Consider the following 25447-nt stretch of genomic DNA (forward strand, 5'->3'; position numbering starts at 1 on the left):
GAGTTGGGTTAAGTATTTCCTCTTTTGAAGGAAGACTGCCCTCTGCGGGAAACGTGAAGCTACAGTTTGATGAGAGAATAGAATTAACTGTTTAACAAAAAGCCATTGTAATATACAACACTTCAAGAAAGATTCACTGCTTTAATATGGAGTTGCAATAAATGTGACATGTAACACAAGTCCTTATTAATGCACAGTTTCCTTAAGAAGATCTCCAACCAGAGTGAGGCCACAAGCAAACTGGGGGAACAGCACCTCATATTCTGCTTGAGGAGGTTACAACGCAATGGTATGAACATTGAGAATAGACACAAAATGCTGGAGTAACTCAGTGTGTCAGGCAGCATCTCTGGAAGTTCGACTCCTCTTTGATTTTAAGCACCCCCCCATCCTCTCTCTGTCCGGTGATCACCCCACTCCATCCACTTCTCGCATTATCCTATTGTCCGAACACTTGAGCTCGGTCCGCCAAGGTCTACTGGATCTCCCGGTTGCTAATCATTTTAACTCCCCTTCCCATTCTCTTGCCGACCTTTCAGTCCTGAGCCTCCTCCATTGCTAGGATGGGGGCACACGCAAACTGGGGGAACAGCACCATATTGCTTGAGTAGCTAACAACCCAATGGTATGAACTTCGAATTCTCCAATTTTAACTACTCACCCCTCTCTTACCTGTGCCCCACTTCACTATGTTGCACACTTATTTCTTCCACTATCCTGTTACCCCCCCCCCCCCACCCCACCCTCCTTCCCCTTTCCACCTATATCCCCTTCCCCAGGCATTATTTTTCACACCTTTTCTCTATTTTATCTGACATCCTTTTATCTCTTGTGTAAGAAAATAACTGCAGATGCTGGTACAAATCGAAGGTATTTATTCACAAAATGCTGGAGTAACTCAGCAGGTCAGGCAGCATCTCATGAGAGAAGGAATGGGCGACATTTTGGGTCGAGACCCTTCTTCAGACCCTTTTATCTCTTTTTCACCTCTCGCCTTCATTTACCCAGCTACCAATCAAACCCCCCTCACCTGTTTAGTTTAGTTTATTGTCACGTGTACCGAGGTACAGTGAAAAGCTTTTGTTACATGCTAACCAGTCAGCGGAAAGTCAATACATGATTACAATCGAGCCATTCACAGTGTACAAATACATGATAAAGGAATGTGTATGAATGAACTGCAGATGCTGGTTTAAACTAAACAGTTACACAAAATGCTGGAGTAACTCAGTGGGACAGGCGGCATCTCTGGAGAGAAGGAATGGGTGATGTTTCGGGTCAAGACCCTTCTTCCGACCCTTCTTCAGTCAAGGGGGAGGGAGATAGATAAGGAAGTGTGAAGGTGTGAAAACAGGGCAAAGGGAATGAAGATCAAGGAAAATGTATATTTTAGCTGGGAGAAGGTAACAACATAGCAGAGATGAAATGTAGTCGGAGACAGTAAGACTGGTCGGAGAACTGAGAAGGGGAGGGATGGAGAGAGAGGGAATGCAAGGGTTACTTGAAGCTAGAGAAGTCAATGTTCATACCTCTGGGATGAAAGCTGCTCAAGTGAAATATGAGGTGCTATTCCTCCAATTTGCGCTGGGCCTCATTCAGACAATGGAGGAGGCCCAGGACAGAAAGGTCAGTGTGGGAATGGGAGGGGGAGTTAAATTGTCAAGCAACTGGGCGATCAGGTAGGTTCAGGCGGACTGAGCGGAGGTGTTCAGCGAAACGATCGCCCAGTCTGCGCTTGGTCTCGCCGATAAACAAGAGTCCACACCTGGAACAGCGGATATTGTAGATGAGGTTGGAGGAGGTTCAAGTGAACCTCTGCCTCACCTGAAAAGACTGTTGGGGTCTTTGGACGGAGTCGATGGGGTAGGTATAGGGTAGGTGTTGCATCTCCTGCGGTTGCAGGGGAAAGTACCTGGGGAAGGGGTGGTTTGGGTAGGAAGGGATGAGTTGACCAGGGAGTTGCGGAGAGAACGGTTACCAGGTACTTTCCCTTGCAACCGCAGGAGATGCAACACCTATCCCTTACCCCCTCCCTCGACTCCGGCCAAGGACCTTGACAGCTAACAATGATCTATTCTACATTTTCCTTGATCTTCATTCCCTTTCCCCTGTTTTCACACCTTCACACTTCCTTCTCTATGTATCTCCCTCCCCCTGGCATCAGTTTGAAAAAGGGTCTCGACCTGAAATATCACCCATGATCAAGGAATGATGTTTAGTGCAAGATATAGCCAGTAAAGTCTGATCAAAATAGTAGTTCAGTACTGCTCTTTAGTTGTGGTGGGATAGTTCAGTTGCCTGATAACAGCCGGAAAGAAACTGTCCATGAATCTGAAGGTGTGCGTTTTCATGCAATACAATCTTTATTGTTTTGTACAGGGGTACAACGAGATTGGGAATGCGTCTCCCATACGATGTAATAAATTAATTAGCTAGTCAGTATCACACCTGTATCACTTGCCAGGCTTTGTCCCGCCCTCTCCTCTCTTTTTTCAGCATCCTCCCTCCTTCTGAAGAGTCCCAACCTGATACATTTCCCTGTACAGGTGCTGCCTGACCCGCTAAGTTACTACAACTTTGTGTTTTGTTTTAAGAAGTAGGATTTGGCTCACAATGGAGAAACTAAATAAAATCCCACTGTAAAATATATATTTTTAAATGCTGTAGCTGGAAATCTAATGAAAGATCTTTGAGCTGAACCTTTTTGACAGGTCCTCTCTCCACAGATGCTGCCTGACCTATTGGGCGTTTCCAGCATTGAAGTGGAAGTCCCGCAGTCATTTCCAATGAGCATGCGCGCTCCTGCGGCACCCGACGCGGACGCACAAAGCACACGCACGCGCTCGTATGTACACTCGCGCACGTACGCGCGTGGCCGACCCCCCCCCCCTTGGCAAGATCTAACATGGCGACGGCGCGCGCGCCCCCCCCCCCCTCGAGCACGCGCACCGGGTTCCATCGCGTCCCGCCGGCGACCAACGACCGTAAACAACGGTCAGTCGCGGAGTCGGCGGACGGGGAATGTCGGGGGTAGATTAAGAGACAAGAAAGAACGAAGTGTCCGCCGAAAATGGACTTATAACCGGTCGAAAAAGAATAAGGAGCGAGCGCCGCGTGGGTGAGCTTAGGGGTTTGTAGCTCGCTGCCACCGCGCCTGGCAGCTGTCAGGATGGCCGAGTGGTCTAAGGCGCCAGACTCAAGGATGCGTCCTTCCCCTGGACCACGGGGCGGGTGTTCTGGTCTCCGACTGGAGGCGTGGGTTCGAATCCCACTTCTGACACAAGCTTTTTCCATCTCCTTGTTTAAATTTATGCCATCTCTCCGCTTTCTTTCATCGTTGCCAATGCAAGATCTGCTTTCTTCACTTCATGCACGCAAGGTTAGGTTCTACGACTTCCGCACAAGCAATTTTTACATGAAAGCAGGAAAGACTGACAGATGCTGGAATCTTGAGCAAAACATGAAGTTCTGGAGTGCACTAAAATTGGGATTTGCACTGATATTTTTTTATTTGCTTATTATTTTATCTATTCACATACCTGTTATGCTGCTGCAAGTTCGAATTCCCATTTGTTTTGTTTTTGGTATATTGGAAAATTAAACTTTTAAATTAATTTGGAGACTATAGACAATAGACAATAGATGCAGGAGTAGGCCATTCGGCCCTTCGAGCCAGCATCGCCATTCAATGTGATCATGGCTGATCATTCACAATCAGTACCCCGTTCCTGCCTTCTCCCCATACCCCCTGACTGCTATCTTTAAGAGCTCTATCTAGCTCACTCTTGAAAGCATCCAGAGAATTGGCCTCCACGGCCTTCTGAGGCAGAGAATTCCAGATTTACACCTCTCTGACTGGAAAAGTTTTTCCTCATCTCCGTTCTAAATGGCCTACCCCTTTATTCTTAAACTGTGGCCCCTGTTTCTTGACTCCCCCAACATTGGGAACATGTTTCCTGCCTCTAATGTGTCCAATCCCTTAATAATCTTATATGTTTCAAGAAGATCCCCTCTCATCCTTCTAAATTCCAGTGTATACAAGCCTAGCCACTCCAGTCTTTCAACATACAACAGTCCCGCCATTCCGGGAATTAACCTAGTGAACCTATGTTGCACTCCCTCAATAGCAAGAATGTCCTACCTCAAATTTGGAGACCAAAACTGCACACAGTACTCCAGGTGCGGTCTCACTTGGGCCCTGTACAACTGCAGAAGGATCTCTTTGCTCCTATACTCAACTCCTCTTGTCATAAAGGCCATTAGCTTTCTTCACTGCCTGCTGTACCTGCATGCTAACTTTAAGTGACTGATGAACAAGGACACCCAGATCTCTTTGAACTTTGTCATTTCCTAACTTGACACCATTCAGATAATAATCTGCCTTCCTGTTCTTTCCCCCAAAGTGGATAACCTCACATTTATCCACGTTAATCTGCATTTGCCATGCATCTGCCCATTCACACAACCTGTGCAAGTCACCCTGCATCCTCATAGCATCCTCCTCACTGTTCACACTGCCACCCAGCTTTGTGTCATTCGCAAATTTGCTAATGTTACTTTTAATCCCTTCATCTAAGTCATTAATGTATATTGTAAATAGCTGCGGTCCCAGCACCGAGCCTTACGGTACCCCACTAGTCACTGCCTGCCATTCTGAAATCACGTTAATCCCTACTCTTTGTTTCCTGTCTGCCAACCAATTTTCTATCCATGTCAGCACCATGCCCTCAATACCATGTGCTCTAATCTTGCCCACTAATCTCAAAGGCTTTCTGAAAGTCCAGGTACACTACATCCACTGGCTCTCCCTTGTCCATTTTCCTAGTTATATCTTCAAAAAATTCCAGAAGATTAGTCAAGCATGATTTCCCCTTCGTAAATCCATGCGGACTCATACTTGGGTATCCTGAACTTGAAGAAAGGAGACTTTGAAGGTATGAGTCGGGAATTGGCTAGGATAGAGGGCAGGCCGTCAGGCCCTGGGTATTGTGTAATGAGGATAGATTAGTTAGCAATCTTGTGCCAAAGCCCCTCTGGCAACAGTGACCATAATATGGTGGAATTCCGCATTAAGATGGAGAGTGACACGGTTACTTTAGAGACGAAAGACCTGAACTTAAAGAAAGGAGACTTTGAAGGTATGAGACAGGAATTGGCAAGGATAGACTGGCAAATTATACTTAAAGGGTTGATGGTGGAAATGCAATGGCAAAGATTTAAAGACCGCATGGATGAACTCCAAAAATTGTTCATCCCTGTCTGGCGAAAAAATAAAATGGGGAAGGCGAGGGAAATCAAGGATAGTGTTAAATCCAAGGAAGAGGCATATAAATTGGCCAGAGGAAGTAACAAACCGGAGGACTGGGAGAAATTTAGAACTCGACAGAGGAGGACAAAGGGGTTAATTAAGAGGGGGTAAATAGTATGAAAGAAAACTAGTGGGGAATATAAAAACTGACTGTAAAAGCTTCTTTAGACATGTAAAAGGAAAAATTTAGTGAAGATTAGTGAAGACAAATGTAGGTCCCTTTATAATGGGGAAACAAGGAAATAGCAGAACAGTTAAACAAGTACTATGTTTGAGTCTTCACAAACAATCTCCCAGAAATACTGGGGGACCGAGGATCTAGTGGGAAGGAGGAACTGAAGGGAATCCACATTAGTCAGGAAATGGTGTTAGGTAAACTGTTGGGACTGAAGGCAGATAAATCACCAGAGCCTGATGGTCTGCATCCCAGTGTACACAAGGAGGTGGCCCTAGAAATCGTGGATGAATTGGTGATCATTTTCCAATGTTCTCTCAACTCTGGATCAATTCCTGTGGACCGGAGGATAGCCAATGTAACTCCACTTTTTGTGAGGAGGGAGAGAGAAAACAGGGAATTATAGGCCAGTTAGCCTTACATCGGTAGTGGGGAAGATACATGAGTCGATTATTAAAGATGTAATAGCAGCACATTTGGAAAGCAGTGACAGGATCTGTCAAAGTCAGCTCGGATTTATGAAGGGGAAATCATGCTTGACTAATATTGTGGATTTTTTTTAGGATGTAACAAGTAGAATGGATAAGGGAGAGCCAATGGATGTGGTGTATCGAGACTTTCAAAAATCCTTTGACAAGGTCAAGAGATTAGTGTGCAAATAGAGCACATGGTATTGGGGTTCTGGTCTTGATATGGATAGAGAACTAGTTGGTAGACAGGAAGCAAAAAGTAGGAATTAACGGGTCCTTTTCAGAATGGCAGGCAGTAACTAGTGGGTGCCGCAAGGCTCAGTGCTGGGACCCCAGTTATTAACAATATATATTAACGATTTAGATGAGGGATTATTATCTGAATGGGTGTCAGATTAGGAACAGGGTAAGGGCAATGAGACCTGGGCGTCCTGGTACACCACTCACTGAAAGTAAGCATGCAGGTACAACAGGCAGTGAAGAAAGCTAATGGCATGTTGGCCTTCATAGCGAGAGGATTTGAGCATAAGAGTAAGGAGATCCTGCTGCAGTTGTACAGGGCCCTGGTGAGAACACATTTGGAGTATTGTGTGCAGTTTTTGTCTCCTAATTTGAGGAAGGACATTATTGCTCTTGAGGGAGTGCAGTGTAGGTCACCAGGTTAGTTCCGGGATTGTGGGACTAACATATGATGAAAGAATGGGTCGACTGGACTTGTATTCACTGGAATTTAGAAGGATGAGAGGGGATCTTCTAGAAATATATAAAATTCTTAAGGGATCGGACAGGAAAAATGTTCCCGATGTTGGGGGAGTCCAGAACCACGGATCACAGTCTGAGATTAAGGGGTAAGCCATTTAAACATAGAAACATAGAAAATAGGTGCAGGAGGAGGCCATTCGGCCCTTCGAGCCAGCACCACCATTCATTGTGATCATGGCTGATCGTTCCCAATCAATAACCCGTGCCTGCCTTCTCCCCATATCCCTTGATTCCACTAGCCCCTAGAGCTCTATCTAACTCTTAAATTCATCCAATGATTTGGCTTCCACTGCCCTCTGGCAGAGAATTCCACAAATTCACAACTCTCTCGGTGAAAACGTTTTTTCACACCTCAGTTTTCAATGTCCTCCCCTTTATTCTAAGACTGTGGCCCCTGGTTCTGGACTCACCCAACATTGGGAACATTTTTCCTGCATCTAGCTTGTCCAGTCCTTTTATAATTTTATATGTTTCTATAAGTTCCCCTCTCATCCTTCTAAACTCCAGTGAATACAAGCCTAGTCTTTTCAATCTTTCCTCATATGTCAGTCCCGCCATCCCAGGGATCAATCTCGTGAACCTACGCTGCACTGCCTCAATTATAAGGATGTCCTTCCTCAAATTAGGAGACCAAAACTGTACACAAAACTCCAGATGTGGTCTGACCAGGGCCCTATACAACTGCAGAAGAACCTCTTTACTCCTATACTGAAATCCTCTTGTTATGAAGGCCAACATAATGAAGGACATTAGCAAATTTGCAGATGATACTAAGTTGGGGGGTAGTGTGAATTGTGAGGAAGATGCAATAAGGCTGCAGGGTGACTTGGACAGGTTGTGTGAGTGGGCGGATACATGGCAGATGCAGTTTAATGTAGATAAGTGTGAGGTTATTCACTTTGGAAGTAAGAATAGAAAGGCAGATTATTATCTGAATGGTGTCAAGTTAGGAGGAGGGGGAGTTCAACGAGATCTGGGTGTCCTAGTGCATCAGTCAATGAAAGGAAGCATGCAGGTACAGCAGGCAGTGAAGAAAGCCAATGGAATGTTGGCCTTCGTAACAAGATGTTTGGGTCGGGACCCACCTTCAGACTACTTTTATGTAGCAGGTGAAAATTTAAAAAAAATACAGATGCTAAAAAATATGATCATAGAGCATGGAAACAGTCACTTTGAGACTTGTCTGTACCAATCAAGATGCCCCATCTATGTTAGTCCCACCTGCTTATGTTTGGCCCATGTCCCTCTAGACCCTTCCTATCCAGTTCCATACTTGTTCAAATGTGTTTTAAATGTTGTTATAGTACCTGCGTCAACTTGCAGCTCATTCTATATACCTATCACCCCCCTGTGTGAAAAAGTTACTATTAAATCTTCCCCATCTCATGGTAAACATATGTCCTCTGGTTCTTGATTCCCCAACTCCGGGTAAAAGACCTTGTTCATTCATCCTGTCTATTCCCCTCATGTTTTTATACACCTCTATGAGATCACCCCTCAGTTTCCTGCGTTCCCAGGAAGAATGTCTTAACCTGCTCAACCTCTCCTAATATCTCAGGCTGAGTCCTGGCAACCCTTGTAAATATTGCACTCTTTCCAGCCGAATGACATCCTCCTTATAACATGATGACCAAAATTGAACACAATACTCCAAATGTGGCCTCGCCAACTAGTTGTAGAAATGCTACCCATCCCAACTTTTTTGCTCAATAAAATTACACAAAGTGTTGAAGGAACTCAGTAGGTCAGGCATCTCTGGAGAACATGGATCGGTGACGTTTCAGGTTGGGACCAGCATCTGCAGTTCCTTGTTTCTACTTCTATATTCAAATCCCTGACTGATGAAGACCAATGTAGCAAATACTTCGTGACCATTTCTACCTGTGATGCCACTTTCAAGGAATTATATACCCGCACGCTTAGATCCTTCTGCTCTACAACACTCCCCAGGGCCCTGTCATTTACTGAGAATATCTCACCCTGGTTTGACTTCCCAAAATACAACACCTCACACGTATCTGCATTAAACTCCGTTAACCATTCTTCAACCCACGTGCCCTGCCGATCAAGATTCTGCTGTAACCTATAATAAGCATCTTAACTATCTGCGCTACCACTCACTTTAGCGTCATCTGCAACCTTACTAATCATGCCTGGTACAATCACATTAAATCATTGATATAAAACACAATTAGCAATGGACCCAGCACTGATTACTGAGGCACACCACGAGTCACAGGTCTCCAGTCTGAAAAAACACCCTTCCATCAACACCCTCTGCTTCCTTCCATGAAGCCAATTCATGATCCAGTTGGCTAGATCTCTGGATCCCATGGGATCTATCCTTCCAAAGCAGCCTACCATGCAGAATCTTATCAAATGCCTTGCTGAAGTCTGTGTAGGCAACATCTAAGGCTTTGCTCATAAGACATGATCTCCCTCATACAAAACCAGGCTGACTATGCCTAATCAGCCCGCCTATCCAAATGCATATATACTTTTATCTCTCAGATTCCTCTCCAGTAACCTCCCTATCACCTATCCCAGTTACTAGACAGCCATACTAAGTGAAAAGCAACAAGACACAACCACATAAAAGTTAACATAAACATCCATCACAGTGGATTTCACGTTCTTCACTGTGATGGAAGGCAATAAAGTTCAATCTTCTTCCCCTTGTTCTCCCGTGGTCAGGGCAGTCAAACCATCCGCAATTGGGGTGATCAAAGCCCCCGCAGCCGATGATCGAAGCCCCCGTCGGGGGGATCGAAACTTCTTGTCGGGGTGGTTGAAACTATCCGCAGCATGGAGCTCCCGAATCGGCCTCTTCTTACCAGAGATGTCTGACTTCGGAGATTGCTGAACAAAGTTAGAACACCTGGTAGTGGGGGTAATATACAAGTATAGATTGAGAGATGGTTAATAGATCAAAAACAAGACTAGGAGTAATCAGTCCCTTCTAGTTGACAGACTATGATTAATTGACCACTGAGGAATTCCTGCTTGGACCCAAATTAATCATGATCTATGTGGCTGAGGTAACCAAACAAAATGTAACATTTACAAGTTTGCTGACAAAGCAAAACTAAATGGGAATATGAGTTGTGACGAGGACACAATGAGTGACAAGGGAATGGACAAGCTGAGTGATTTGGCATCAACAAAGCAGACTCAGTACAACACAGAGCAATGTGAAGTCATTGACTTTGGTAGAAAATACAGATATTCTGAGCTTTATTTAAATGTTGAGATATTAGCAAATGTTGATGTCCATTAGCAATTTGGTATCATCATACCAAGTCACTGAATGTTAACAAACAGGTGCACCAAACAGTTATGAAGGCAAATGGTACCATTGACCTTCATTGTAAGGAAAAAACATTTTACTATAATTATGTAGATTTGATGAGACCACACTTGAATATTGTCATAGTGCACAGAAACATGCTCTTCGGCCCATCATGTCAATGGTGACTATGACGTACCCATTCGAGTTTCACTGTTCCTTAATTGGTACATGTGACAATAAGATGACCTTTGAACCTTTGAACCATTAATGTTGATCTCATTTACCTGCACTTGATCTCAAGCGATTGATATGAAACTACTTCAATTTGTCTTCACCTCCCCCATAGGGAGTGCATCCCTGATACCAACCAGTCTCTGGTTGAAAAAATATATCCTCAGCTATTTCATCCACCCAAGGACCCCAGCAGACTTTCCAGGTGAGACAGATATTCATGTGCATCTCTTCAAACCATGTCTACTGCCTTTACGTTGGCGAGACAAGGTATAGACCACGCATCTGTTTTGGCGAACTCTTGCACTGTGTCCACCAAGGCTTGCTGAACCTCTGCCGGAGGTTGCAGGGAGACTAGATAGCAGTACACAAAATTATGAGAGGCATGGATGGGATAGAGTCAAACCTTTTTTCCAGGATGGCAAAATCAAATGCTAGAGGGCATATCTTTAAGGTGAGAGCGGTTACGTTTAAAATTGATGTGCGGGGCAATTTATTTTTTTACACAGAATGTGGTGAGTGCCTGGAATGCACTGCCAGGGATTGTGGTTCAGATACAATAGTGACATTTAAGAGACTTTTGGATAGGCAAGGATTGTGGGATATGGATTATGGGCAGGCAGACAAGAGTTGGTCTTCACATCATGTTCGGCACAGACATTGTGGACCAAAGGGCCTGTTCCTGTCTTCTACGTTCTATGTTGAAACTGAGGATCATCTAATGAAATATGAAGCAATTAATACCACTTTTGCAAGTAAGAAATAATGAGTCAAACTTTTTAGTGCTTTATGAATGTAAAATGTATGATTATAAAAAATGCAACTTGTGTATGGACATGTTTTGCACATTAAATTGTTCAGTAATTCATACTCAACATCAATTACATTTAGATCAGTGAATTTATTAGGAGCGTGAGTCAATATCTGAGAATGTGGGATGAGTGCAGGGTGTGAATTGTGTTCAAAAATTTAAAAAATAAACTTCAAATCTGTAATTGTATTAGAAATACAGGATACTAATTTTATTAAAAAGTAGTAGACATTTGTTAAGTAGAATAAGAATATGCATACAATTTCTTTACAGTACATTGATCAAGCACATTAATTTGTAATTATTGCCACCATGGATGTCCTATTTTTAAATATCTTTATTAGAGAGGTATCTTTATTCTTTTTGTCAACATTACAGCTAAGTTGTATAAATTACAAAAATAAATTATCTCAACAGTTTCTCTATGGATAATGTAAATATTCAGCTAGTTTTGAAAGAGAACTTTCCAAATTAGGCAGCAAATAAAGCCATTTTAATTATTGCAAGACTATTCACAGTCCCTGCACGCTGAAGGCACTGAATCTACTGGGCACTCTCAGAATCTAAGCTCAGTCAGTCATCTTCAAATATTTCTGTAAATATCAATTTCATCAAATTCTGGGATAAGAAGGCAGGAAAAAACCCACACTATGACTTCTTTTTTTTTCTTGATCAATGCCAACAAGTCCACTTTATACTTTCAGTATTTTATTTGTAATATTTTCAGAAATTCCCTACATTTTAAGGCAGACAAGAATATCAGACTTCACAGTATTGTAAACCTATTTGATCACAGGAGAACTATGGACAAGTATGTGTGAATTCCTTTCAGATGGTACAACCATTTCTAGAAAAGGTTGTTAAACAATGATTGCATATAAAACTCTATACAGATCAAATTTCTTATCGAAGCTCAGATACAGAAACCAATTATAGCAATTGCTTTTTCCTTCACTGCTATCACATAGCACAGTGTGTGATGAAGTCTGGAACCTCTGCTTAATTAATAATTGCAAGTGGCAAAATTAGTTCAGTGCTTTGTCAGCAGTTCTGAAATTTATAGGCAAGGGTAAATTCCAGAAACTTGAGCATCTCATCTAGGCTGTCATCTTGGTGCGGTAAGTGGGGGATGCATTTTAAAGGATGATGTCTATGAGTAACAATTTCAATGGCACTCTACAAAGACATTTGTTCTCCTTGTGATCTTTCCTTGGTTAAGTTGCTTGCCAGTTCTTTTAACTCTTATAAATATTTCTTTGGCTCCTTATGTTTTGGGACATTCTGGTCTTCAAAAAAATTCCAAACCCTTTCCTATTTTCTTAAATGTTATTTAATTACTTTTAGTACTTCCCCACACATGTGCCTTTTCCATTCCTCAGGAGGATTTGATTCCCCTCAGGTAATGACCTTCAAATATAGACTCCAAGAGTCTTTAATAGGGGAAGAGATCTTATTCAGTCAGAATGCTACCCTCCTCCCCGCTCCCCACTTCATAACAGTGCACCCAGGAACACCCTCAATGAGGGAGATTGTCAAGCTCAAACTCATCAAGATCATACGTTGCAATCTCCACGTGGAATGATTTAACCCACGATTTCCATACAGTGAGAAAAGAAAAAAGAAAATCTTGATTTTGAATTCTTGCCCTCTAAATAATCTTTTCTCCCAACAGGGACAGACCTTTGTAGATTTCTTTTGTAGATGGAGCTTTACAGAAGTGAAAAATTGGAGGATTTCTTTTGTGTTTTTTGTTGTTTTTGTATGAATTGTAGTTTTAATATGGTGTAGTGTTTGTATGTTATGTGGGGGGTGTGGGAGGGAACGGGAACTGTAACATTGTCTCTCCCGAACGGAGACCTGACCTTTGTTTCTGTGTGGTGTCTCCGTTCCCGCTGCGGCCTACCAGCAGCCACGCACCTGGGACCACCTGGGGCTCTGGTTTGCAGAGCCCGCACTCACCACCTGCGGCGCTGGCTGCCTTCGGATGCTGCGGGTGCGGCTGCGACTCGTCTCCGGAGGCTCAGGTGCGGGCCGCCTGGACGTCAGAAGCCCGCAGGCCCCTGGGTGGGGGCCGACATCGGGAGCAGCGGCAGCGTCTTCGCCCGCCCCGAATCGCGGGGCTTGGGTCGGCCAGCCGCGGACCTTTCACCGTCCGGCGGGGGCTTCAATGTTGGGAGCCCCGACCCCCGCGACGTGGCAAGTTCAACAGCCTGACCGCGGGAGAAGACGGCAGGGAAGAGAAAAGACATTGTGGCCTTCCATCACAGTGAGGAGGTGACTGGAGGAGACTCACTGTGATGGATGTTTCTTTTGTTTGGTGTTAGTTATGATTGTATGTGTTATTGCATTTTTATTGATTATTCTTATTGGTCTTATTGTTGAACTGCGGGTAATGTTCCATTTCACTACACATTTATGTGTATGTGACAAATAAATGACTATTGACTATTGAAAGGGTTTGAGGGAGTTCCAAACATTAAGCTGTGGTGTTAAGAGGGTCCTGTCACTGGTACTGTTCTTTCTGGAATCTCAATGATCAATAAACCTCTCCCTCTCAATTCTGGAGGTGAGAATGGAGGGGATAACAAAAGTTTAAAATATATAAAATACTGATTAATATATCCAAACCAATAAACTCTTTTTCAATTTAAAATTACAATGATCTAATGTAATGATTTTTGAAAATAACAAAATATTTGTGCAATTGCATATCTGCTCAATGAAAATGCAATTTTAGTACAAATTTAAAAAAATGTAATCACTTAAAATTTAATGATCTTTAACTGCCACAGCTAGCTTTACATTGAAAATTGGAGTTGTACAAACCCTTCTTCGAAGAGTTACACAGAGACGTGCGGTCTGAAGTCGGAGTTAACATGGTCTGCAGGAAAATGCTAGATTAAAGCTTTCAAAATTTGTATGTTTATTTGAATGCTGATTTAGAAATATATTGCTGGACCCTCACTGTTGTTGGATCTAAATGATGAACCTCACCATTAGGACTACACTGATTCAAGAAATTGACTCGCAACAAACTTTTCAAAAGCAAATAGAATGGTAAATAAATACCAGCCTTGCCAGCGATGGCAGCATCTTTTAAATGAATAAAGAAGTCAGATGAAAAGATATACTTAAAATACATTAAAATGTCTTGTTAATATTCTTCCCCGAGGTGATTTACTAGGTCCAGGTCAAAGAACAGGTAACTAAACTGTTCATTGGCTGATCTCACAGGCATTCTCCCTAGCCCTTATAAGGAGGTTTAACACTTTCCTATTATCCAACTTGGGCCTTCCCTTCCATTCTTTCTGATGATGTGATTGAGAATGGGAACTCACCACAGGGAGAGTCATTGACACACCAACACACACTCATTTGCAGAAGCAAGGGAACACGTTCTCAGCTGCATAGTTAAATTGAAATAAATCTACATCATATATACAATGAACATATAAATGCTTTATCAACTAAAATATACCTTGGCCAGTGTTTGTCCAATCTAAATCCTTCACCTGGTGAAGTCTTATTTAAAATAATTATATCTTCTTGAAATGGCTCCATGAACTATAATCCATCAATGTACACAAAAATATCGCTCTATTATACAAATAGTAATTAAACAGCATTGTGAATTAATTACAATTATTTATAATTCAGTTTCTTTAACGCTTCATTACTTCTTCAAAATGAAGCAAACTAATCAAGGTTAATTTGGGGAAAAAAAATGAATTTAGGCATTTCTTACCCAGCATATTTTGTGTTTCAGCATAATGAGCAGTGAAAACAGTATTTTTTAATATTAAATAGTAAATACCAATCAAATAGGACCATCTCTTGAAAATTCCACCAATATTAATTACAATTGCAATTGAGAACTGTTTAATCATATTGTGAAACATGTGGAGACTAATTTTTAAACTATTTTAATTTAGTCAGGATTCTTTAAAATTCTTCACTATGGTTATTTTGTCACCTTTATATTTGGGATTTGCAGAGAACAAGAGTTTTGATTAATAAGCAGCAGTTTTTTTCCCAAGGGACCAGAACCCTCCTTTAGCACAAGAAAAAAAATGTTTATTTATAACTCTACTGAAGCTTATGAAATGTATCACAGAATGTGTTAAGTTAGTGAGTAATTTTGGAAGACAGTTGCCTAAAAATTCACCCTTGTCCAACACACCACCAAATGCACTTTGAAGTCAGTGGTATAAATTTCAGAGGTGTAATAAAACGCAATATATTTAGAGCTCTTGACAGGATGGATTTCTAGGCAGTAACACCTCAATAAAAGCCAAGAGTAATTTTCATTTTATTTTGCAGACATGCTAATGGATCAACCATCCATAAAATAATTTCACACATACCCAGTGAAAATCAAACATAACTATCTGTGTTAAAGGTAGAAAATTACTTGCATGTTTCATTAGCTACCAATTGTCAGAATCTGCCATTTGATTGATTGATGAATAATATATTATGTTTAAAAATGATCAACCTCTCAGCATCAAACCAGCATAAATATTCCTCCATCACTGGTGGTTTACTGATAATTGTGGTGACTGTAGATATCAGGAAACAAAATTGCTGAACTTTTCCTGAAACATTATTATTCCATGCCACTAGTTAGGGCAGAATTGTTAAAACAATTAAGTAAGATGGACAAGGCTGAATGACAGACCACCCTTAATCTTATTTCATGGTTTTAAGATGTGAAATTACTTTAACTGATCACCACATGAGTCGAGCGGCTGGCAATTCACAGTATTTATTTATTTCAATATATGAAAGTGAACTATAATCAGATGCTTTTAAACAAAAATATAGCGTTATAACATTGATAGAAACATCCCTTATAAGGATTTGTCAGCACTAAACCTTTTACACAGTAAACATCATTTGTATAGCTTGTTTAGTTTAGAGGTATGTATGGTTCTCATTTTCAGATATACGCAATACATTTTACTAAATTATAAACCATTTAGTCCCAGAAAGATCTAATATCAGGTTGTGGCCAGAGAGGATTTGCAGTTAATGAGTTATTTGAGGATTGAATGTTTTAGAGTACCAAACATTTTCCTGAGTTTAGTAAATGGATACAAAATATGCCTTACACTTTCTTTTCTCTCGTCCTTCCCATTTCGGTTTCTAAACCTAGCTACTACATAGTCTTTTCTAAAAAGAACTGAATGCAAAAAGTTTAGTATGATCCTGTAACTGGATTATTCTCATACCCTATGTTTTAAGGACAGTAATAAAACCTTTACATTATACTGCCAAGTGTTTAAAAGATATTCTTTTAAAGTTTAAAGTTTATTAAAGTTTATTAGAAAAATAATGTATCACAAATTGGAAATGAAAATCTTTCACCATTGCTCACATCCCATCGCCAAAATATTTCTGTTATGGGTAAAAAATACTTAGCTTTTCATTCAACGTTATTTGGATGAGAGTAAATCAATCATGGTGACATTGAAAAGAGCATAGTACATGCAGGTAATCAGCAAACACTCTTCAGTTCCTGCATAAGCAAGCTCAGATGATCTGTTGTAAAAAAATATTTCATTGATTGTCCCTGTACAGAACTTTGACATAATTCTGAGAGCAAAGTCAATACAGCTTCACTGCTCATGAAAACACAAATATGTCAGGTAAGGCAAACTGCATGCCAAAGCTAACATTCACTTGTCTTTTCATGATGAATAAATTGGTCAAGTTCAGTTGGCATTTCATTGTCATCCATTCCTTCTATATTTTTTGTGTTCTCAGTTTCACTCTGCACCGATTCATTGTCTTGCTGACCTTCCACGCTGTGTCTGATGCCGTAACCAAAATAGATTGCAAATCCTTTCAAGAGAGAAAAAATCAATTATTTAACAGAGGGAAATATGTGAAATGGTGGGTTACAAATTTCAAAAATGTTGGATGTGGAGTGGCTGTACTCTTGACATTGCAATGTCCTTGACCACACAATCAGAATTCTAAGACAAATCAAATATTGGCTGGAGTTTCCTTTGTGAAAATCAAAAGTTCAATGAGTCTCTCAAACAGTCTGCATTTTCTCTTGTCACATTGTGTTAGGAAAAAGATTTTGAAAAAGGTCGAGGCATAGATGAATAAATGTACCCTATTCACTCTTACTCAGGAACCATAAGCAGTCCTGGAAATACCTGGTAGTTAATTATAATGATTTAATCAAATAACCAAGAACTGTTTGCAAAAGTAGAAAAACATTTGCTTATTAATTGAGTCTTTCAAATTGTTAACTGTTAAACAACATTCCAGCTACATTCCATTTTATGATTGAATGCTTTTTAACAAACCATGCAGTTGCAAACTTTAACCAGTGGATGGCTTAATTGCAAAGGATAATAATCAATTTAAACACTTTTTTTTAACACCTAGATGTCCTTTCTCAAATTATTCTGGTATTGCACATGTCAATACCTATGGTCACTTTTTTTACCCATCTCTGATGACCCTCTGTGTTTCTCTGTTGATCTGTTTTTCTCTTTTCTGCAGCATCTTTCTTTGCACTATTTATTTCTCTACTGCCATCTTTTGCAGCTGAAGGACTGCTTGTTATAGTTGTCGTGGGGAGGTCTGTATTACAAATGAGGCATTCAGCAGCTCCCATTTCATCCCAATTAAACATTTCTATTTCAATCCATCTCTTTTGCTTTCTTTTTAGTTACCCACTCAACCCCTGAATTGTTCCCCATACCTCAAAAATCAATCCACTCCAGTCAGAGGCCCCAACATCTCAAATTATTTTTTATTATTTTCCCATTTCCATTCTTTATCTGGTTCTTTGTTTACTCTCAGAATTTAATTTGTTTTTTTAAATCATGTTTCACAGGTGTAAACATTTTTTATCTGTAAAAAAAACTGAGATAATAAATTATGCTAAACTTTAAAATGTTATTAATATTGAATGTACATACCCTCCAGAATCAGAATAAAATATTGCAAATTCCAGCTAACTGAGTGGTAAGCATATAACAATTCAAACAAATGAATACACTTCACTGTGCAGACTGTATATTTGCACTGTCCATGTTTATGTTTTGGTGGCAGAGGGGATGGAAGATGGCAATCATACACATCAGGTGACAAAATAGTCTGACAGGCTTCACAAGACTGTGAAGTGTAACTTGTAATGTGTACTCTCAAACTTTAAAGAAATAAATAGGGGTATGATTCCAAGGATGCTTACCAAAAATCATCCAAATAGAGAATCGGATCCAGGTTCCTCCACTCAATTGCATCATCAAGTAAACATTGACAAAGATGCTAAAAACAGGCAGGTATGGTAAGAGTGGCACCTAAAAAGCATTGACAAAGTGAATGTTATAAATTATGAAGTATTTACAGTTGTAATTCCTCCCCTCTTGGCCACCCAAACTCCAACCCAACCACATCTCCATTCGATTAACGTTGAAGGTCTGCTATGGAACCTACCCATCAAGCTTCCATTAGGTTTTCCCACTGACTATTACAACAGAAGGAGGACACATACCCTAAATGATCCTTTCATCCTTAAACTAATACTATTAGCTACTTTCCTTGCGGATGTATGAGTGACTATCTTATTTTTATGCCCAGCAGTTTTAGCCTTCTCCTCAAGTAAAATCATCTTTTGAACAAATATCTTTTCAAATCTTAAAGATCCTTTAACAAGAATTCCCTCCACATTCACTTTCTTAATTTTTAATGCTTTGGTTCTGTTACCACATTAAAAAATTTTAAGGCACTTTCTCTCCTACTCATTATATCTATCCTATAAGTTGGAGTGAGGGCAGCATGTAAATCAGTCTAACCATGGTTCTATACAAAATTAATGTAATTTCTCTACATCAACGTGACCTGTAAAGAACATGTCTCTACTACTTTCCTGAAATCTTTAAGTACTTGAAACAACCTGCGATGCCTTAATCCTACCTTGGCAAAAGAACACTAAGAGTTGTTTTATAATTGTGTATTTTGCAAATGTTTGCACAATTGTATTTTTGTTTTGCACTCTTTTTTCTTCTTTAAATTTTTTTTGGTTATTTGTCTGGATCTGTGCTGCTGCAAGCAGGAGTTTCAGTGTTCCTGTACCTCACCGTACTTGCGTACATGACAAAAGACTCAACTTGACTTCTGATGCTTCACTTGTTTTTTTTTAAACTGACATTAATCCGAGTAGCTACTTATTAATAAGTACTGATCAATTACCATGAATACCACTCTGGTCTGACTTTGAGGTTGCTTTGTGATGATGAAAACAGCGACACCGAGCACGAGCAGGAATATTGCAAGAAGACCAAAGCTCCAGGGAACCAGGGAAAGTATTACTTCATTGCCATAAGTAATCAGCACACTCAATGCACAAATGGTAACAGCTGTAAAGTAATGGAGTAAAAATGAATAATCATTTAATATAATGCATAATATTTCAGTGAATGCACGAGTTATATACATCAGAAACCAGTGCTTGATTTCTGCCATGCAATTCAACAGGACAGCGTCTCTGTGCCAGCACACTGCTGGGAATTACCCCATCACATTGAACCAGAAAATGCTTAAATTATTTAGGATTTTTAGCCTCTAATAGAGAAAGATGAAGAAACAAAAAATCAGATATCCTAATTTTCCAGGTTTTCATTCTTCCATTTTTTAAATATAATTTTTTCCTACTTTTTCAGGGCATCAAACATTTCCCTGCATTCATCATGCCAGAGAACAGTTCTCCCTTTTCCAATTTTCAAAGCAACAATGATCAACCCAGATATTTCTTATTATTCCTTTGATGAAGTTTCCATATCTGTCTGCAGTTATTCTCTTTAAACTTTCTTGATGGCTGACCAAATGAATTGGAAGATTCCAATAGGATAAATCTAGAATGCAAGTGTGTGAGGGGTCATGGCTAGATTGTTTGCGAGCAGAAAGTCCATGCAAGAAACAAGGCTGGGATGATTTCAGTTGTGCTAGGCATTGACCATTCCGGTTAGTGTCACCAGTGTGATAGGTGTAACAGACACCCTCCGGTCCAAGGCGAGCATTGAAGTCCCCAAGCACAGCCAGAAAATTGTGCGCATGTACTCGCTCCATCGCAACTTTGAGGACAGCGTAGAATTGTTCCACTTCGGCCTCAGGGCTGCTGTTGTGAGGGGAGTAGCATACTATGACAGTGGTGACAGGTTTACCACTAAACTCAGCAATAAGGGCTCGAGGACTGACAGTGGACACCCTGTAGTGCTTTCCTTGCTCTCCGCTCAATAGCAGACCCACTCCTCCCTGAGCAGTTGTTTATAGGACCTCTCCACACTGACGATGTGATGAGGTCCATGCCATCCGCTTTGTCAAACATGATCTCTATGTCTCGGTGGATATGACGATGCTCTTGAATGCCCAGGATGTCAATCCTGCATCTCCGACCACACGCTGCCATCTCGGTAGATCATGACTCTTTGCGAATAGTTAAATATTTTTTATTAAATAGTTTATATCTAAACATGCCAGATATCACATAATGGAACTTATGTTACTATCACTACCATCATAAATACAATGGAAGAAGTTGTTGCTTAGCCAGTGGTATCAGTTCACCAGCAATCCAAGTTCATTTCTGCAAAAGTTTTGACTGCAGGTTCTTGTTCAGAAATGTTTATTATTTCCCCTCTAGCAGAGGGCATTTGACCTTGTGATTTTAATTTTGCCATGCTACAGACATCAGTGTAATCCAACACTGGTTGCAAATATATTAGAAGTAATTTACAGCTATTACTTGAGTGTTTCTTGAGGTTATTAGAATACTGCAGGTTTTCAGTCATAGGTGTAAAAATTCTAAAAGGAACAGTTTATATAACTATAATTGATTATGATAACAATGAACATCAGTATTAATTTTTAATTATATTATGTCAAAACATTTCTTTACAAAATATACAATGAAGTGTGTTAAGTGCTTATGATCAAAGTGCTTATGATCTATGCCCACCACATGTGCTGCATACATGAATGACCAATAAGTTCAATTGTGATAGACAAACCATCTAATCAATTTTTTCCTAAATAATATAAACTGCACAAATTTTCAATCTTTTAGTCTGATCCAGTTTCATTTTAGCATTTTGCCAACACAAATATTTTGCAAGAACTTATTTTGAATCATGGTGTACCCTTGCCTTGTGTATAGGGCATTGTGACATAGTTAACTTTATTTTCTAAAATTGAGTGAAGGCAAGTCTGGTTAGGACAAAAGTCCAAGCATTATTGAATGATATGATAAAGAAGGCCTATGCCTGTGGGTCTGTGCTGGCTCTGAAAGAATTTCTCCAGTGGTCCCATTTTCTGCATGGTCCTGAACTTTTCATATGTTTAAGTAAATGTGATTTTATTTTAAGTTACATTGAATTTGATTCCACCAACCACTGACAGTGCATTTTAAATCATGGCTCAATTAATTACGATTTGATTTACCCTCATTTTGCTTTTTTTCCTCAGTTATCTTCAATCTATCCTATCTGCTCCTTAACCGAAATGGTTTGTCCTACTTATCGAATAATTTGGCTATCTTTCCTCTTAAATTTCACATCTGCTTAGAGGACATGTTAAAGTTTGTTTTCTCTAGACAGACAACAAAAATGTGCAAATATTTCTAATGACCTGTTTTCGCTTTTTTATTATGGGGTATTGTGTGTAGATTGATGACAAAAAAAAGAATCGAATCCATTTTAAAATAAGGGTGTAACGTAACAAAATGTGGAAAAAGTGAAGGTGACTGAATACTTTCTGAATGCACTGTATTCAGCACATCTTTCTTTTGAGTTCCATTCTGCCCTCACTGTATCTCACCACATCCTTGAAATTCTTAGAATGTACTTACTCTACGCAAAAAAATATTCCTAGACATTAATACTGAATTTCCTTTTTAGGACTGTAGACATGATTTAATTAAAAAGGTTCTCCAGTCTTTTCTAATTCATTTAGTATTAGAAAATGACCTCTTTGGCTTCAAGGAGATGACTAAAAGACTTTGGAGTTTTTCCTCATTACTCGGTCCTCTGATATTGGTTGTATTTAAAAATAAATCATCTTTCTACATCTTCCAGATTCTGTGATGGTTTTCGAATGACTTGGCAACCAAAACTGAACACAGGCTGAAATGAGCTTTATCCAGCGTCATGATAGTCAAAGATTTGTTTGATTTGATCAAGTTAAGATGACTGTGTATTTTAGTGGGTTCAGTTCATCTGCAGCTCGCTTAAGCTCCAAGCACAACTTTGACTTTGTGCTGGCGGCAAGCCTAATGACGCAAAGTACTAATGTTCCTATTTAATGGTAAATGGTAACCGTGGAATGGATTTATATTCCGAGTACTACAGTTTCAGCATTTATGTGCATTCCATTTCAATTCAAATGTTTACCAGTTTTCAGGCAAGCTTGTGTCGGGTAAAGGGGAGTAATAAAGAGATATGGGAAAATTATTGCAGAGAGGTAGGCTAAATCAATAGACAATAGACAATAGGTGCAGGAGTAGGCCATTCAGCCCTTCGAGCCAGCACCGCCATTCAATGCGATCATGGCTGATCACTCTCAATCAGTACCCCGTTCCTGCCTTCTCCCCATACCCCCTCACTCCGCTATCCTTAAGAGTATCCAGCTCTCGAAAGCATCCAACGAACTGGCCTCCACTGCCTTCTGAGGCAGAGAATTCCACACCTTCACCACTCTCTGACTGAAAAAGTTCTTCCTCATCTCCGTTCTAAATGGCCTACCCCTTATTCTTAAACTGTGGCCCCTTGTTCTGGACTCCCCCAACATTGGGAACATGTTTCCTGCCTCTAATGTGTCCAATCCCCTAATTATCTTATATGTTTCAATAAGATCCCCCCTCATCCTTCTAAATTCCAGTGTATACAAGCCTAATTGCTCCAGCCTTTCAACATACGACAGTCCCGCCATTCCGGGAATCAACCTAGTGAACCTACGCTGCACGCCCTCAATAGCAAGAATATCCTTCCTCAAATTTGGAGACCAAAACTGCACACAGTACTCCAGGTGCGGTCTCACCAGGGCCCGGTACAACTGTAGAAGGACCTCTTTGCTCCTATACTCAACTCCTCTTGTTACGAAGGCCAACATTCCATTGGCTTTCTTCACTGCATGCTGTACCGGCATGCTTCCTTTCAGTGACTGATGCACTAGGACAACCAGATCTCGTTGAACATCCCCTCTTCCTAACTTGACACCATTCAGATAATAATCTGCCTTTCTATTCTTACTTCCAAAGTGAATAACCTCACACTTATCTACATTAAACTGCATCTGCCATGTATCCGCCCACTCACACAACCTGTCCAAGTCACCCTGCAGCCTTATTGCATCTTCCTCACAATTCACACTACCCCCCAGCTTAGTATCATCTGCAAATTTGCTAATGGTACTTTTAATCCCTTCATCTAAGTCATTAATGTATATCGTAAATAGCTGGGGTCCCAGCACCGAACCTTGCGGTACCCCACTGGTCACTGCCTGCCATTCCGAAAGGGACCCATTTATCCCCACTCTTTGCTTTCTGTCTGTCAACCAATTTTCTATCCATGTCAGTACCCTACCCCCAATACCATGTGCTCTAATTTTGCCCACTAATCTCCTATGTGGGACCTTGTCGAAGGCTTTCTGAAAGTCGAGGTACACCACATCCACTGACTCTCCCCTGTCAATTTTCCTAGTTACATCCTCAAAAAATTCCAGTAGATTTGTCAAGCATGATTTCCCCTTCGTAATTCCATGCTGACTCGGAATGATCCTGTTACTGCTATCCAAATGCTCAGCAATTTCGTCTTTTATAATTGACTCCAGCATCTTCCCCACCACTGATGTCAGACTAACTGGTCTATAATTACCCGTTTTCTCTCTCCCTCCTTTCTTAAAAAGTGGGATAACATTTGCTATCCTCCAATCCACAGGAACTGATCCTGAATCTATAGAACATTGAAAAATGATCTCCAATGCTTCCACTATTTCTAGAGCCATCTCCTTAAGTACCCTGGGATGCAGACCATCAGGCCCTGGGGATTTATCAGCCTTCAGTCCCATCAGTCTACCCAAAACCATTTCCTGCCTAATGTGGATTTCCTTCAGTTCCTCCATCACCCTAGGTTCTCCGGCCCCTAGAACATTTGGGAGATTGTGTGTATCCTCCTCAGTAAACACAGATTCAAAGTAACGGTTTAACTCGTCTGCCATTTCTTTGTTCCCCATAATAAATTCCCCTGCTTCTGTCTTCAAGGAACCCACATTTGCCTTGACTATTTTTTTCCTCTTCACGTACCTAAAAAAACTTTTGCTATCCTCCTTTATATTATTGGCTAGTTTACCCTTGTACCTCATCTTTTCTCCCCGTACCTCATCTTTTCTCCCAGCAGCATGCAACAAATCAGCAACGCATGCCACACGTATTGCACAGAAATAGACAAGAATAAAACTGAGGGGCATTAAGAAAGTTTGTAGACTTGATGGTCAACATTCCCAAAAGTACTAGTCCAGAAATTAGTACTAGTCTGAATTAGAGAGCCAAAATATTAAAAAATGCATCTTGTATACTCTCATTAAAAAAAAATTAGATGTCAATCTGTTCCTGCAAAATCAATGCTGGCTCTCAGAACAATTCCATCAGTTTCCATTTCCCACCATGGTCTTAAAGCCCTCCGTTTCTTCCTCGACCACAGAACCAGCCAATTTCCCACTACTAACATTCTCCTGCGCCTAACGGGGCTGTTCTGCACTCTTACCAAAATCTCCTTCAACTCCTCCCACTTCCTCCAAATCAAAGGCGTAGCTATGGGTACTCCAATGGGCCCCAGCTATGCCTGCCTCTTTGTAGGGTATGTTGAATAATCCATGTTACATAGAAACATAGAAAATAGGTGCAGGAGTAGGCCATTCGAGCCAGCACCGCCATTCAATATGAGCATGGCTGATCATCCAGAATCAGTACCCCATTCCCGGTTTCTCCCCATATCCCTTGATTCTGTTAGCCCTAAGAGCTCTATCCAACTTTCTTTTGAATACATCCAGGTGTACACTGTCCCTATCCCCAAACTCTATCTCCGTTACATTGACAACTGCATCAGTGCTATCTCCTGCACCCATGCAGAACTCATGGACGTTATTAACTTCATTATCAATTTCCATCCTGCACTCAAATTCACTTGGACCATCTCCAACACTTCCCTCCCCTTTCTTGATCTCACCATCCCCATCTGAGGAGATGGACATATTCTGTTTACATATTCTGTTGTGCTGCAGCAAGTAAGAATTTAATCGTTCTATCTGGGGCACATGACAATAAAACACGCTTGACTCTTGGCTATCGACTGATGTCTATTATAAACCTACTGACTGACTACTTCCC

The 25447-nt window shown here is 40.7% G+C and overlaps 1 protein-coding gene and 1 non-coding gene across 5 annotated transcripts in view; one reads left to right on the forward strand and one right to left on the reverse strand.

The window, feature by feature from the left end:
* Positions 1–3163: 3163 nt before the first annotated feature.
* trnal-caa (transfer RNA leucine (anticodon CAA)) lies at positions 3164–3280 on the forward strand. Its single transcript has 2 exons — positions 3164–3201; positions 3235–3280. It is a non-coding gene; the product is annotated as a tRNA-Leu (tRNA).
* An 11594-nt stretch (positions 3281–14874) lies between these two features.
* Positions 14875–25447, reverse strand: part of LOC144592787 (cationic amino acid transporter 2-like) — a 97368-nt gene continuing 86795 nt past the window's right edge. For all 4 annotated transcript variants that reach the window (XM_078397827.1, XM_078397836.1, XM_078397808.1 and 1 more), the window contains exons 10-12: positions 19261–19427; positions 18260–18368; positions 14875–16890 (exon numbers count right to left, since the gene is read on the reverse strand). In XM_078397827.1, coding sequence (XP_078253953.1) covers positions 16718–16890; positions 18260–18368; positions 19261–19427 — 449 coding nt within the window. In that variant the 3' untranslated portion in view covers positions 14875–16717. The remainder of the gene's footprint in view (positions 16891–18259; positions 18369–19260; positions 19428–25447) is intronic.

The sequence above is a fragment of the Rhinoraja longicauda genome, chromosome 1 (assembly GCF_053455715.1).
Source record: "Rhinoraja longicauda isolate Sanriku21f chromosome 1, sRhiLon1.1, whole genome shotgun sequence".
In the NCBI taxonomy this organism is placed as follows: domain Eukaryota; kingdom Metazoa; phylum Chordata; class Chondrichthyes; order Rajiformes; family Arhynchobatidae; genus Rhinoraja; species Rhinoraja longicauda.